Genomic DNA, 16,493 nt, shown 5'->3' with positions numbered 1-16,493 from the left:
CATCTTTTCCTGATATTGTCCTTAAATGCTTCTGTTCTTGAATGCCATCAATGTGCCAAGAACTTTGTCAGAAATGAGATATTGGTATTGGAGACTTCCTTCGCTCAAGATCGAGTTGATGTATTCACAGTATGTGTCTGCATTCTCCAAAGTTGATACAGAGTTGGGGGAAATCCTGCAGGACACAATGATGGTAACTGCTCTGTACTTAAACTGCAGGAGGCAGTATAACAATGATTATAAGATAGGAGTCAACTTGGATTCAAGTGCTGGTTCCACCATTTTCTGCAGGAGTCAGGGCAAGCGTTTCCTTCTTCAGGAATGAAATGGTAATGGGTCACACCAATGGATACTTTTATGGCATTGCTGTGAAAATCAAATGAGATCATGTATTCAAGGTGCTGAGCAGAGTGCCTGACACAGAAGGTGCATTGATTCTCAACAAGAATTACAACATTATAATTATACTAGGGAAGGGATTCAGGAAGCAGAAGAGCTAAAGGGGCTCTATAAGTGGCCAGGAGCTAGTGCTCAGTGCAGAAATAAGGAAATGCGAGGCAGAGAATCTCTTCCCGCCTGGTGCAAGGAAGCCAAAAGGCATAGACCTGATTGATGTCCACATCACAGGCACATTATAAGAAGTACAAGCAAACAAATATTCAAAAGACCATAACCACTAATTACCCCAAGGGTCAGGGAGCTCAGACGGGACTGCTAACTGGATGCAGAGTAAAACAAGGAACACCAGGTGAGAACCACGAAAGTTCCCAACTTGCTGTTTTGGTGCCTAAAGATTTTCCTCTCTGAAACAAAACCCCCGCACTTGACTGCCCGCTATGATAGGGACTGCAGAGAAGTGCCTGGCATTTCCTCTGGGAGGAAGAGCATAGAAGGAAACCTAGTGGGGGGTGGGGGGTGTCTTCCTGTGTGCTGATGGTCCAGGAGAGGTAGGGCAGGGGATGCCTCCTCCAAGGGAATACTTGCTTAGCTCTCACTCCTTCACGGAACAGCAGGGGCGGACAAGTTTTTTCCTTAAAGGCCCAGATAGTTAAATATTTCAGCTTCAAAGGCCATTCAGTCTCTACTGTGACTCCCCAGCAATCTGGTAGAAGCATAAAAGCAACCACTGACAACACAAGAAAGGGCATGACTGGGTTCCAAACTTTCTTTAGCAAAATGATTCTGGCCCTGGGCCTTGGTTTAGGGATCTCTGGTCTAAAAACATATGGACAAAAGGCTGCAATGATACAAAATACTTTACAGTCTACCCATTATTTCCTTTCTTACTTACAATCCTGTAAAGTAGCTTCCTACAAGTTAGTTACAAACATTACAAAAGAAATCTTAGTAAATTGGTAATATTCCAGAAGAACAAATGGAGGGCTTTCGCTTTAAATATCTATAAAATTTGAAATTGTTCTCCATATAAAATATGATCTGAAGACTCTGGGGGACAGTGAGGGCGTTCCAGAAGCAAGGAGGTACCTTGGGAGTAGTGAAGATGCTTTAGAGGCAAAAGGAAAAGGAAAGGTGCAATCAAGGACAAAATCTTGGGCTAGATTCATTCCTTTGAAGATTCCTGTACTTGTCTCTGATCTTCTTCAAATGAAAACTATGTTAATAGTTTGCACTGAAAAATGAATATCAGAAAGTAGACTTGGCTCTGCTTTCAGATTCACTGTAAAGGTACATTCAGATTTCAAGCTCTAAATTCTAAATTAATCAAAAATTCCTGTGTACTAAATCCTCCTCTTTCCTTTTTGTATTATTACTTGGCTGTACCTTTTTTTAATTAATTAACTAATTAATTAATTTGGGGGGGCAGAGGGAGAGGGAGAGAATCCCAAGCAGGCTCCATACCCAGCAGGGTGCTGACATGGGGCTCGATCTCACAACACTGGGATCCATGACCTGAGCCGAAATCGAGTCAGATGCTTACCCAACTGAGCCACCCAGGCCCCCCTCAGCTATGCCTTTATTAAAAAGTATAGTAGAATATGGTTGTTTCTTTTTGTTCAAACCAAAATAAAACAAGATTTAACAATGAATCATGGAACACTACATCAAAAACTAATGATGTAATATTCGGTGATTAACATAACATAATAATAAAAAAATAAAATAAAATAAAATAAAACAAGATTTAATCCCAAAGAATATAGTTTTTTCTTTAAAAATACAGATCCATTCATATAATCCTGCCCCCCCTTCTTCTGACTACTACTCATCATAAAAAAGAAAGAGTTGCCCTCTGTTGCAGTCACAAAGTTTATGCAAGTGGTTAATCACCGTCACATCAAAACGAGAAGAAATAAGCCTCTTTCCTTCTAAACTCAAGAATTAAAGAGTCAGGGAGGTGTTATCACTGGTGGTTGTGGAGGTACATTTGGGGATCAATCTAAAACTAACAACTAAAAATCCAGCAGTGAAATGAGTGTCAGAAGATAAAAATCCAGGGAACTGAGATAATAGATATGATGGTACTGAAGAATTGAACTCTCACACTTCATATACAGGGGGGTTCTAAAAATGAATTATAAAAAGAAAAAATAGATCTTTTTAAGGCTTACTTCTGTCTCCTTTTTTAAAAAGCCTTCAATATTATCTAATCATAACTTTGGGAATATTCTTAATTCCCCATTTTTATTTTATTTTATCAACTTAATGGAAAATTTTGCCCATGGGCTAAAATCTCTCAAGAAAAATTCAGTCTAAAATTATTCAATGCTTTAAAAGCTTTAAAAAATATGCAAGTCAGGGTATTGAGAGGTAAAGAGCACAGGCTCTGGGTTTAGGTTGCCTGAGACCCAATTGGGTTTGGCCCATTACTTCTCTGTGCCTCAAGTTCCACATATATATATAAATAAGATACTCTAAGAATACTGTAATAGTAGCATCTACTTCCTCAGGATAATGGAAGAATTAAATAGGACAATCAATGTAAATCACTTAGAACAATGTATGGCACAGTGCAAAAAACTGATACAGTCATTATTATTATGACAAACTAATGAATTCCTCATCTATTATTATTGGTAAAGGCATGGTATGCAACCCAAGAGGCTGAAAACAACTATTTACATTGTCCACATATGTAATTATTTATGGACAGCCTAACGAGGTAAAAGATTAGAACTTCAAATTCAGGGAGTTATTTGATACCCCTCAAAAATGTTTAAACATTCACCTTCACATTCATTAGGATGGCCACTCTCAAAAAAAAGAAAAAAAGAAGGAAATAACAAGTGCCCAAAAGGACACAGAGAAATTGAAACCATTGTGCGCTGTCACTGGGAAAGTAAAATGATGCCGCCATTACAGAAAGCCAGTCAGTATGAAGGTTCCTCAAAAAATTAAAAGCAGAATTACCATATGATCCAGCAATTCCACTTCTGGGTATATATCCAAGAAATTGAAAACAGGATCTCAAAGAGCTATTCCTACACCCATGTTCACTACAGCATTATTCACAATAGCTGAGAGGCGGTAACAACCTACTGTCTTTTGATGGATGAATGGATAAAGCAAGTTTGGTATAGACTTATAATGGGATATGATTCAGCTTTAAAAAAGAAGGAAATCCTGTCATATATTACAACATGGATAACCTGGACATTTTGCTAACTGAAATAAGCCAATCACAAAAAGACAAACACTACATTACTCGAATATGGGAGGTCAAAGTGGGTCAAACTCATCAAAAGTACAAAAATGGTTCCCAGAGGCTGAGGGAGAAGGAAATGGGGAGTTATTTGGCGTAGAGTTTCAGGTTTGCAAGATAAAAAAGTTTTAAAGATCTGGTGCACAATAATGTGCATATAGTTAACACTAATATACTGTACACTTAAAAATAGTTAAGATGGAAATTTTTATGTTCTGTGTTTATGTCATGTGCATTTTTTGGTATGTGTATTTTATGTTATGTGATTTTTACCACTAAAATAAATATTAAAAGAAATAAATATTTAAACATCATTTCTTTTAAATGTAAACATTTAAACTTTTAGTGTCAACTATAATACTTTGCCAGCATCTTTTACCTAATTTTGCTTTTACATGAAACTTTTTAAAAAATTGTCTAAGTGAGGGACACCTGGGCGGCTCAGTTGGTTAAGCATCTGCCTTCGGCTCAGGTCATGATCCCAGGGTCCTGGAATCGAGTCCCACATCGGGCTTCCTGCTCAGTAGGGAGTCTACTTCTCCCTCTGCCTGCTGCTCCCCCTGCTTTTGCTCTCTCTCTCTCTGACAAATAAATGAATAAAATCTTAAAAAAAAAAAAAAAGTCTAAGTGAGCTCCAATGACTAGGCCTTCACATTGTTGAATCCCATTATCAACAACTTCAAAAGAAAGTAAATTAATGCAATGTGTATACTTTATCACATCTAAGATAGTATCTAAGTTTATCAAGTAATATATCAGATAAATGAACCACTGCCCTTTAACAGTAAATAAAAAAAGTTCTGACCCAGGCCATGAAACCCCACCCTGACGTTCCTCACAACCAGCCTCACAGCCTCTAAAACTTGAATTTTAAAACAAGTTATTGATGTTTCCTTTCCTGGGGGCCGAAAAAATCATATTGAGACATATGCTTCTACAATAAATTACCAAAGTGACCCACATTCACATCAGTAGGAACCTGAAAGGGGCGCCTGGGTGGCTCAGTTGGTTAAGCATCCGACTCTTGATCTCAGCTCAGGTCTTGATCTCAGGGTCATGAGTTCAAGCCCCATATTGGGCTCCAACCTGGGCATGGAGCCTACTTAAAAAACAACAACAACAACAACAAAACACAACAGGAACCTGAAATAACAGAACTCTCATCACTCATTTTTTGCCTTCTTTCCTACCTTTAGGGTGAACGTTGTCATTTACTGTACCTGAATTTAGCCATAACCAATTCTGTGTTTACTGGAAGGATCTTATCATGTAATTACTTTAACGTAGGCATAAAAACACGCATTTTGAAAATGATAAAGCAGAGGGTATCATTCCTACTATAGCTACTAAGGCTATTCTAACAAGGTAATTTATCAGTTGTTTCTCTGAACAGCCTTATTTGTCAGGGCTTGGTTCTGGGTCAAAAGTGAAGAAGAATGAAAGAATGAAAGCTATCAGAATGGAAAAAGAAGCCCTGATACCTTTGCGGGGCAGTTTATCTAGCAACCAAAAAACAACCTCCAGGCCTTCGTTAAATAGTCATCAGATAACACTAGGGTGACCAGGGTGGCAGGTCCTCAGAAGAAAATCCACCAGTCTGCAAGCCGAGTATCACAGCCACATCCCACTTCCTTAGAAGTCCATCACAAATGTAAAAATCTACCTTGCTAAAAGACAGGAAAGCAAATGGCATTTTTTAAGGATTAATTGGAACTGATCCTTGAAGTCCCTCAGGCTTGAGCATGTAAACTACATCAAGCCCTTCTCAACCGTTACTTGCCAGGAAGAGGGTTAGTGTGGAGTGCTGGGAGGCGTTTCAGATTTGACAAGTGGTAGGCTGGGGCAGGCTAAGAAAAGAAAATTACTCACCAACAGAATCCTTAGAAGAAATGGCAATGCACATGCTTCCTTCCCATAAGAGGGTGACTGAATCAGGAACAGGCTTGGGTGGCACAGGTGGGTCACCATATGAGATGTTGCCCCATTGGAGCCAGACAGAGTCCCTGGCCTCTTGCCACAATCAGCACCCTTCCTTCCATGCTGCTACTTCTGAGGACATTAGCTCAGGTGAACCATGGGAAACTGACTGTATTTTCTGAGTGCAGAGGGTTTATTCAAGAAAGGAAGTTTACAAAAATAAAGGAGAGCATAGCCTCTTAAGTATGCGTATGTACAGATAATCCAGAATTACATGCTTATTTTTTCTGATTCTATAATGTAGGCCATATCAGAGTAGAATCAAAGGAGAATATATTAATGCTACAGATACATCAGAACTTTAGTTAAAGTATAAAGATAGAGCTAAGTTTTAAAGATTACTAAAAAACAGGACACCTGGGTAGCTCAGTTGGTTAAGCAGCTGCCTTGGGCTGAGGTCATGATCTCAGGGTCCTGGAATCAGGCTCCTTGCTCAGTGGGGAGTCTGCTTCTCCCTCTGCCTGCCATTCCCCCTGCTTGTGCACTCTCTTTCTCTCTCTCGCTGGCAAATAAATAAATAAAATCTTTTTAAAAAATAATAAAGATTACTAAAAAGTTTGTCCTTCTATTAATTGTAACTATTGTACTTTCAAAAATTGGTGCTACTATTACTACAAATGTCCTTTTTTAAATGAATAAAAATAGGGGCGCCTGGGTGGTTCAGTCGGTTAAGCATCTAACTTGATTTCAGCTCAGGTCATGATCTCAGGGTTGTGAGATAGAGCCCTGCACTGGGCTGAGGTGCTGGGCATGGAGACTGCTTGAGATTCTCTCTCTCCCTCTCCCTCTGTCCCTACCCCCTCCCTCTCTAAATAAATAAATAAATAAATAAATAAATAAATAAATAAATAAATAAATAAAAATATAATGTAATGTAATCTGGCAGAGGAACATATAATGCATACTATCACCTCTTCCCAATCACTGTGAAATAACATAGACAGTAGGAAAGTGTCACTCATTTTGCAAATTGCTAGGAAAGCAAATTTTGTCTGCCTAATTCGACAAATTAATAAATCTCAGTAATTTGAGATTATATAAATTATATAAACTATAGTTGGACATTTTACCACAGCATAAAAAGTTTCACTGAAAATTCATCTCCTCCCTGAATGCCATTGGCAAAAACCCCTTACAGAGAACAGGTTCTTAGCCACTGTCACCCAACTGGTAAACTTTCCTTATGAGTCAACAGTTACAATAATATGTCGATTTTAAATGACTTTATACAGTAACATAATGAAGAGTTTAAAAAAACATGTAAATGACACCAGAGATTGTCGTGTCACAAACTTGAGTTCCTAATATCTTTTTCAGACAAAAACATCATGAGGGTGGTTAAATACTCTATTTTCTTTGATCAAAGATCAACCATGCAATTTAATCTCTGAAAATAATCAGCCTTTATTTTATACGACCCAAGATCCAACTTTTTGTCAGCCACCCTAAATGTTACTTTATTTTAATTTACATTGATTCTGCTTTCCAATTACCTAGCTAATACACATGAATATGACATAGTGAACAATGACAAGAGACTAGAAAAATCTGATCCCTGAAAAAGTAAAAACATTCTGAAAACTGAGATAACACACTTACGAGGTCATCGTGATAAAGAACTTGCTTCCAGTTTAAACAAATGATACGCATGCAAAGTTGCCTAAAGAAGTCCTCCAGATGAAAATCTTGGTAGTCAAGATTGCCTACCAGGAAGATACATTGGGGTGTTTGGGTCTGCCAGCAGTCCAATCGAGCCCTAGTCATGTTTTTGTATGGCCCCAAGGCTCAGAGTGGTTTTTATATTCTTAAACAGCTTAAAAAATAAAACAAAGCCAAGTAGAGTATATGACACAGAAGGCATGTGACCCACTGATACTAAGATATTTACTCTCTGGCTCTACAAAGACCTCAGGAGTGGTGACAGTTTAGGTCCATTCCTAAAAGTCAGAACAAACCAGGGAAAAGACATCACTACTCATTTATCCCAAGAAGTGGGTTCATTAAGTCAAAACTGAAAGAGATGAATCTGTAAACTATGCTGTTTCCTAAAACATCCATTCACATACTACATACTCTCTACCACCAAAGAGAGTACGTAATACTAAATTTTACTATTAAAATAAACACTGATGTTAACAATTAAAATAGCAGGAGTATAGCATATCTGTCATTTATAATTTGGCAACATTCATGTATTTCTAAAAATCAGACAAAACTGCCATCAAATGCAAGAAAAAGTGGAAAAGTCAATTACACTTTAACAAAGCAAGCTCTGAGTTAGAGCAAATGAACTGTATACAGTATTTTTTTTGTAAATATTAGTATCAATATTTAATTTAATCCTGCATCCAAACTGACCACCCCTGAGATTCGTCAAGTCAATTTAAACATTTCCATAGTATTTTGAGTTTTAATCTTAGAACATATTAGAGTTTTAAAGCAGCCATTTATAAACTAGGATAATTATTTTCTCTAAATACTATTTAAGTTAAACAGATAATATTTTATTATTTTCTTTTTAAGTTTCATAGGATATTCAGACACTCAATTTGTAAATTTCTTTTTCCTCCAGTGTTGCAAATATTCTGTTCTAAGACCAAAATAGCACATAATGGCAAAGAAAACGTGACACCCAGGAAAGATCCTCCAGGACTAGGCCGCCTCTTTCAGCAAAAGTCAGCAGTGTGGAAAAGAAGTCAGCACATCAGATCCACAGGCCATGCCCACAGCGTTACCAGATGGCTAGCAGGCAAATGCCTAATCTTTAACGCACCTTGTTTCAGGTGATAGTTAGGCTCTTATCTGTGTCACCTTTAGACTCAGACAAAAAGAGCCCCCACCCGAAGGCCCTGGTCTTTAGAAGTCATTTACAATTCAAGGGCTCCTTTGACAGACTAAGGGGACAAGACCTGCTGGAGCCAACCCCCTTGTACTCCATGATCCCCAATACCTGGGACCCTCAAATTCTGTGGCCAAATCACCATAAGCCCCATTCCAAGGCCTGCATGGGCCTCTCCCTTGGGTCCATCCTCTGGAAGGTGCCCTGGACTGGACTGGACTGCTGGTGTGCACATTATGAGGCCCATGCATGGTCAAGGGGCAGCTGTTTAGAAGGGTCAATGGGCTGTGGACATGTGAGCAGGATGTCCACACTATGCACAGAACATGATGGGAGGTAGAGGGGAAGAGAGAAATGGGGTAGATTGTGGCTAAGGACTGATCTTCCTTCTACTACCTCTTGCTAACACAAAATTCGCATGAGTCTAAGAACTCAAAATGCAGAACTGACCTCCTAGGCCATTATGAAGGTATGTTTGTCCAATAAAAGAATAGAACATATGTTCCTTAGCAGTTTGTTATCTTGATTTATAAACTTCTAAGTATTATAATACATTATGTGGCTGACCATGGTACTCCTCTCTCAGGTCCCACAAATGTCCAGAGTGAACTTAGTCCTCATAATGGTCACTCCTACATCTCACGCTGCAAGGATGTCCTGCTACTTTATTCCTGAATCCCACATGTAAAGCTTAACTGGGAATCTGATATTTCAGGCAAGTTCTAGAATTCAGGCTCCTGTTCTGATTTACCCAGCTTCCCATGCATGGCCACAGGAAAAAAAAAAAAAAAAGCTAATTGATCACCAAAAAACTATATAAAACTAATTGAATTTCCAGTCGGCCCACCTAAATGCCACCTAAAAGGGCACTATTATGAAGAATGGCTGCAGGGAGAAAGGGTTAATTATCACAGCATAAGGTGGACAACTGTGATCTGAGGAAGACTACACATCCTAGTTTAGCATCAAGGACACCCCTGTGCTGGAATATCTGAACCACCCAGTGCTTGAGTATCCTGGTCATATTGCCAATAGCAGTCGAAGTTAATAATTTATTGAGCACTTAGTATGGGCCAGGTACTCTGATGGACATTCCCACTTGAGAAACAGAGGCACAGTGATATTAAGGTCTCTCAGCTCTAAGGGGCTGAGACTTAGGCATGGTTTTATATGAACCCAAAACCTATGCTATAATGGATATCTTAAAAAAAAAAAAAAAAAGCCAAACCCTATTTTTTATTTTTTTAAGATTTTATTTATTTGGGGCGTCTGGGTGACTCAGTCATTAAGCATCTGCCTTTGGCTCAGGTCATGATCCCAGGGTCCTGGGATCGAGCCCCGCATCGGGCTCCCTGCTCCATGGGGAAAATTTATTTATTTATTTGACAGAGAGAGACACAGCAAGAGAGGGAACACAAGCAGGGAGAGTGGGAGAGGGAGAAGCAGGCTTCCCCGGGGAAGAAGGGAGCCCGATGCAGGGCTCGATCCCAGGACCCTGGGATCATGACCTGAGCCGAAGGCAGACACTTAATGACTGAGTCACCCAGGCGCCCCAAAACCATATTTTTTAAATATATAATTTCCTCTTCATAAAAGTGGGGGCAAAATAAAATGCCTCTCTCGCACAGAAATGAGCAGCTGAAATGGCTATGTCAGCCATACGAATATATATATAAATATTTATTTTCCATACTCTAATGGAGAAATAGAGGGAGCTACTATTTTGTATGTTAAATGATGAACTATGTATTGACATTCTGAGGGGAGCATATAAAGATATTTTCCTGCTCTTGCTTCCTTCACTAGAGTCCGGGGAAAACTCTTAATGAGAAGGTGCACACACAAAAAATTTCCCACTCATTTATGAATTGGGACTAACACTGGAATAAGAAAGAAATCAGAATACTGACATCACACACAGAGTAAAAAACCTAGAAAGTGGCAATGAAGTCACCGGTGCCCTTCTAACCCTGTCAGATGATAGGACTGTCAAAGTCTTCTAAAAAGTTTTTTGGTCAGCAGAAAAAACAAAACAAAAACACCCTGAATTTTCCCTAAGTGCTGACCTAATTCAATAGTTTTCCAATGATAACTTGGAAACAGTCAATAAATAAAATATGCCTTTCTGGTTGGCCTTCACTGAAATTTATGATTAATTGCCTTTCACAATTGGAATACCAAATTCATCTATGAAAAGAACAATTCTCATTACTTATTTTTTTTTAGAGAGAGAGAGCACACAGGGCAGGGAGGGGCAGAAGGAGAAAGGGAGAGAGAGAATCTCAAGAAGACTCCCTGCTGGGCATGGAGCCCGATGGGCTCAGTCTCATGACCCTGAGACCACAATCTGAGCAGAAACCAAGAGTCGGACGCTCAACCGACTAAGCCATCCAGGCACCCCTCATTACCCTTCTTAAGATGTGCTCTGGATCTATGTTCTTTTGGCTCTAAATTTAAGAAGTATTTTGCCCAACTTTTATAATTGATATTCATTATATATTGCATAATCAATCTTAAAAATAAATTATTATTAACAGGAAATAAAGAGTCTAAAGAGGCAATATTCCCCATGAATATGCCTTTGGATGCACAGGTCACTCAGTCATCAACAAGAGCACCAGCAGATGCTGGTGAGGCAGAAGCCACACTTACATAATGTCTGGATCTTAAGGGTTGTGAACCGGAGAAAGACTTGTTCTTAAGGGGAATTGCATAATCTCTTCTCATTCCCCGAAGAGCTGTAGGGGAGGGAAGGGAGAGACTACTATCTGTCAAGGAGAGTTTGGCTGCACTGCTGCCTCAAGGCATGAGAACAGACTCCAGGTCCCTTCAGCATCAGAATAAGAATCTATGATGATACAAGAGATTTCGGGCCACTTTCAGTATCTTTGGAGTTCAATCGCTATCGTACTTCGCTGCAAAAAGGAGGGGCTGTTCCAGTCTTCCTTACAATTACCACCCTAATTATTACATTATACTTTCACAATTTAATCCCTTTATTTGCCTCACTGCCTTTTTGGGGCTAAGTGAGCACCACGGTGTGATGCCTGCTGATGTAGCTAGCGGGGTAGCCTTACTGAGTGCTGCCCAGCTGCCAGCTACAAACACAGCCAGGTGGGCAGGTCCAGAGTGCTAATCTGGACAGTGACATCTCTGTCTCCTGCTCAAAATCCTTGAAAGTTGCTCTCTCCAATATGGAGTAAAACTGAGCATTATACATCAATGCCAAGAATCACCCTGTGCTTTGTTCTGTTAAGCTTTTGGTAGCATTTCAGCATCCTAAGGAATAATCAGGCATAGAATTCCAATTGCTCTATTCCAGTTACTGCTCAGTAAATAACTATTGCATAGCTATTAATATCTAAGCTATATGATTAAAAAAAAAAACTGCCAAGAAACTGTTTCATAGTTGTTCTATCTTTGGAAACAGGGACCAAGGAGTTTAACCACTGCCCCCGCACCCCCCGCCACCATCCTAAAAATTTGGTATTCCCTCAAGACAGGAGATGTATGTAGGGGAATTCACCTCAATGCACAAATGTTTGAGAACAAAGCTTTAATAAAATGTTGGTAAGATGCAGCTCCAGACAGCACCCTCATGTCTGGCTCACAGTAGGTTCTCAATAAATATTTGTTGAGTAAAGGGGAGTGGTTTTCATAGTGAGAATCTCTTGCTTATATCAGCATACACAGCATTTGTTAGTTTATCCCAAAATATTAGCTTTCTTCGTGTAGTTAATGCCAGAGCTGTATAAACTGAATAAACAAAATTGAATTACTAACAGTTTGAATTTTAGATACTCTTTTTTTTTTTAAAGATTTTATTTATTTATTTGAGAGAGAGAATGAGAGAGAGCACATGAGAGGGGGGAGGGCCAGAGGGAGAAGCAGACTCCCTGCCGAGCAGGGAGCCCGATGCGGGACTCGATCCAGGGACTCCAGGATCATGACCTGAGCCGAAGGCAGTCGCTTAACCGACTGAGCCACCCAGGCGCCCTTAGATACTCTTTAACAAAAGTATTCTAATACCTTTGGATGACAGCTAGTAAGAACCCCAAAATTTGAAAGGTGTTTTCATTCTCAAGTTTTACAATGTTAGTAAACAGGCTGAAGATATTTCTCAAATGCCCAAGAATGTAAGGAAGCTCCGCAGATTGACCACCATTGTTTTTATTCACTCACTCTACCTATGATTTCACATTTCATTTTACCCTTAAACACTCCATGAGGTAGGTATTAATGCCTTCAACTTACAGCTGAGAAAAAAGAAACGAAAGATCCAGTGGATGAAGGATTTTTCTAAGAAAATGCTAATAAAATATGGCAATGGTGAGCCATAAAATATGAAGATAGAGCCATTAAAATATTTAGGTAATTCATATGTACTTCATACTAACTTGGCTTGTGTTCGTCAGTTAAAATTCTTAAAGGCTATGAAAAAGTTAGGCTTAAATATCCACTCAATTTTGTAAGAGTAACGATGTCTTGAAAACCGGTGCCCCTTAAGTAAGCTCTTTAAGTGTGCCTTCATCAGCCACAAATCAAGGAAGCGATGTCACAGACAACGCAAAAGCAAATGGGAGACGGTACAACACATTCCACTAAGAACAGTAAGTGAAATCTTCAGTGCAGCTAATGGAGAAGACTTGCCCTCCCAGCTGCTCTTAAAAAAAAAAAAGTGGGAGATTACTCTATGTACACATAAAGGGTTTCATAATCACCTTTTGTTAAAACATTTAGAAGGATCAGAATTTAACAAACATAATCTCATGTGCACTTTAAAAATCAGTACATAATAAAGTTACTAAACTGATTTCAGTTACATCCAAGAAGGGACCGTTAGAGGACAATGGTCAGGCATGAGTGGTAAATCAGCAGCAACATGGGATATACAGCAGTGGTCCTCAAATCTGGGGGAACATCAGAATCACCTGGGGGGGTACACACAGATTGCTGGGCTCACCCCCAGAGATTCTATCGAGGTAATCTGGGATGGAGCCTGGGAATTTGCATTTTTAATAAATTCCCAGGTGATACTGAAACCGCTGGTTCACTGGCGCATACTTTGAGAAATACTTTTTTTTTTTTTAAGATTTTATTTATTTATTTGAGAGAGAGAATGAGAGACAGAGAGCACGAGAGGGAAGAGGGTCAGAGGGAGAAGCAGACCCCCTGCTGAGCAGGGAGCCCGATGCGGGACTCGATCCCGGGACTCCAGGATCATGACCTGAGCCGAAGGCAGTCGCTTAACCAACTGAGCCACCCAGGCGCCCCAAGAAATACTTTATTCACAGAACACAGCACCGTAGAAGGCAGTGATTTTTAACCTTGGCTTTACAGAAGCATTAAGTAGGAAGCTTTCAAAACTCCACTCCCACCCTGCCCTGGCCACACCCAAAGCCAATTAACTAGGAATTGGGGGTAGGAGCCCTGGTATCAATATTTTTTCAGTCTCCAGGTGATGAGCTGGCAAGGATGAGAACCACTGATATGTGGGAAAACACACATGTATCCAAAAGTGCTTGTTAAGAAGAAAACATTTTGTAAACCACTGAGAATAGAATCACTGATGACCTGAGGATCCTCAATAAGCAATTATTCTTTCCTTTCCCTATATTCTCCAAAAGTGTATCATACAGGATCTACACAAGTAAAAATTATAATTTCCTGTGAGTCTATAGATCTATAGCGTTTAACATGAGTGGAGCTCTGTGTTTGTGGATTGCTAGCTGAAAGGAACACATATAAATTTCGGCCACATTTTTTCTACATTTATATTGTTATTTATAAATCTGAAAATCCGTAAGGGTTTGGGTATATGTTATATATGTTGCAGGTATATTCTATAATTAGGAATAATTTGGAAGACATTTTTACAAATTCATTAAAAAGGTGAGAGAAGTATATCCAACCACAGAGAAAGAAGGAAGGTAGTAGACAATTAAATTTGTTTAGAGTAGTGGTTCTAAAAGCATGGTCTCTGGACCAGCAATATCAGCATCACCTGGCAATTTGGTACAAATATAAATTCTTGGGGCGCCTGGGTGGCTCAGTCGTTAAGCGTCTGCCTTCGGCCTTCTGCGCTTTGAGCCCTGCATCAGGCTCCCTGCTCAGCGGGAAGCCTGCTTCTCCCTCTCCCACTCCCCCTGCTTGTGTTCCCTCTCTTTATTTATTTAAATAAATAAATAAAATCGTAAATAAATAAATACTTTAAAAAATACGTATGTAAATTCTTGGGCTTCTACTCCAGATGTGATGAGTGAGAATCTCTGGGGGTAGGGCCCAGTGATCTGCATTTTAACAGGATCGCAAGGTGATTTTGATGCACGCTCAAGTTTCAAAACCACTGCTCTAAATTATTTATTATTTCCACGCATCTGCAAGAAGAACCAAAGAGGCAAAAATACTACTGATCCAGTGTGTAGCTGTGTAGCTGCTATCCAGACCCACGTTGCTCTGATAACAGAGGTGCTTTTCTTAACCCAAAGCTCAATATCATTTCATCGTTAGAGTTTAATGGTGAAAGCAGAACTGATAGGAGGCCTATCTGGGAGAGTTTACTCTATAATTCCTCCACAAGCTCTTGTAACCTATTTCTACTTTGTACTCAAGACAGAATTAAGACTGTACAACTTGATTAACAAGGATAAGAACTAAGGAAAATCAACTAGCCAACCATCACGTGAGGCTGGAAGAGGGCAGGGGATTCCCAGGCGCAACACTAACCTTGAATCGTCCTCTTGAAGAATGCCTTGCAGGCTTCGCAGGATGCTACCCCATAGTGGTACCCAGAAGCGATGTCGCCACACACCAAACACAGCCTCTTGGGCATCGAGTTGAGCATGTATTCACACTTGGTCTGGGGGTCCTCGACAATGGTGCTGGAGCAGTCATCATACAGTTTCCTGACAGGCCCACTACCTCCTAGGATAGGAGCAGAAGGGTAGAGAGGTGGCGAGTCAAGTCCGTTCTGGTGGCCATTCATGGTTGAACTGTAGCTCCCACTGGCGTCCGAAGAGCCACCTGGGCTGTGGTGGTTGATGCTGTCCGTCAGGGAGGCCGGGCTGGAGGGTTCCGTCTTGATGAAGGACGAACAGCTGGAATCAATGTGTCGATCTTTGTTTGACATTCTGCAGAGAAGCCTGAGATGTAGGGAGATACAAAAGGAGAGAGAGAAAAAAAGGAGAAAGGGTCAAACCCGGAGACCAAAAGAGGTAGAAAGAAAGAGAAGATTAAAAAAAAAAAAAAAAAGAGGAAGTCAAAGGGAAGGATGAAAGGTGGAAAAAAAAAAACCAGAAGAATTCATATGTTAAAGACATTGCTCTTTAAGAGCCCTGCCTAAGAGCTGGGAGTACACATCATTCATTCTCTACTCAATATCTCTTGTTCTACAAGAAGGTAATCAGCATAAGGGCATGACAGGGTTACATCAAAGTGCCCAGACAGGCCATAAACAAAACCTCTAATGGGTCCAATTCCTTTTATTTTTACCTTTCTCCTGGAGAACCACTGTCAATAGCTAAATCAACACTCTAGATTCTAAATTTACCCATGGAAGAGGAGTGATTTAAAAGTCCGTATCATTTCCAAAATTGGATCTATCCTCACTCTACTCTTCCCTTCCACGTTCTGATGCTGCCATCATTTTATTGCAAGCAGAATCCAACTTTTATTTCCAAGACTGAACAGATGATTCCTCAGCTCTGTAATTACTGTTTGTCAACACGCTTCCATAAGCATAACTGTGTCTTTTATTGATCTGACTAGGACACATAGGGAATATATCCTCAATCACTTTGCTTCTTTATTTAAATGGCTCTATTTCATAGCCATTTAGCAATAGAGAAAGACATCAAGTATAAAATTCCAGCCAATATGGAAGGATGATATCCTAGAGCCCACAAAACTTAGTGAAACGATCACCAACACTGATTAATACATATGTGCGTATGCCTGCACGTGTGATTTGCCATTGTTTAAGAGACGAATCAGGAAAAGCCATTTGAGCCTTCAGTA

At 39.8% G+C, this 16,493-nt stretch overlaps 1 protein-coding gene across 4 annotated transcripts in view; it reads right to left on the bottom strand.

The window, feature by feature from the left end:
* The window catches only part of ESRRG (estrogen related receptor gamma), a 568,605-nt gene that overhangs the window by 164,852 nt on the left and 387,260 nt on the right, over positions 1 to 16,493 (bottom strand). For all 4 annotated transcript variants that reach the window (XM_054507915.2, XM_054507916.1, XM_064593871.1 and 1 more), the window contains one exon: positions 15,204 to 15,619. In XM_054507915.2, coding sequence (XP_054363890.1) covers positions 15,204 to 15,606 — 403 coding nt within the window. In that variant the 5' untranslated portion in view covers positions 15,607 to 15,619. The remainder of the gene's footprint in view (positions 1 to 15,203; positions 15,620 to 16,493) is intronic.

The sequence above is a fragment of the Mirounga angustirostris genome, unplaced genomic scaffold (genome assembly GCF_029215605.1).
Source record: "Mirounga angustirostris isolate CCGP_5_RB_7025 unplaced genomic scaffold, mMirAng1.0.hap1 SCAF_6, whole genome shotgun sequence".
Classification (NCBI taxonomy): Eukaryota; Metazoa; Chordata; class Mammalia; order Carnivora; family Phocidae; genus Mirounga; species Mirounga angustirostris.
This window is presented reverse-complemented; position numbering and strand designations above follow the sequence as displayed.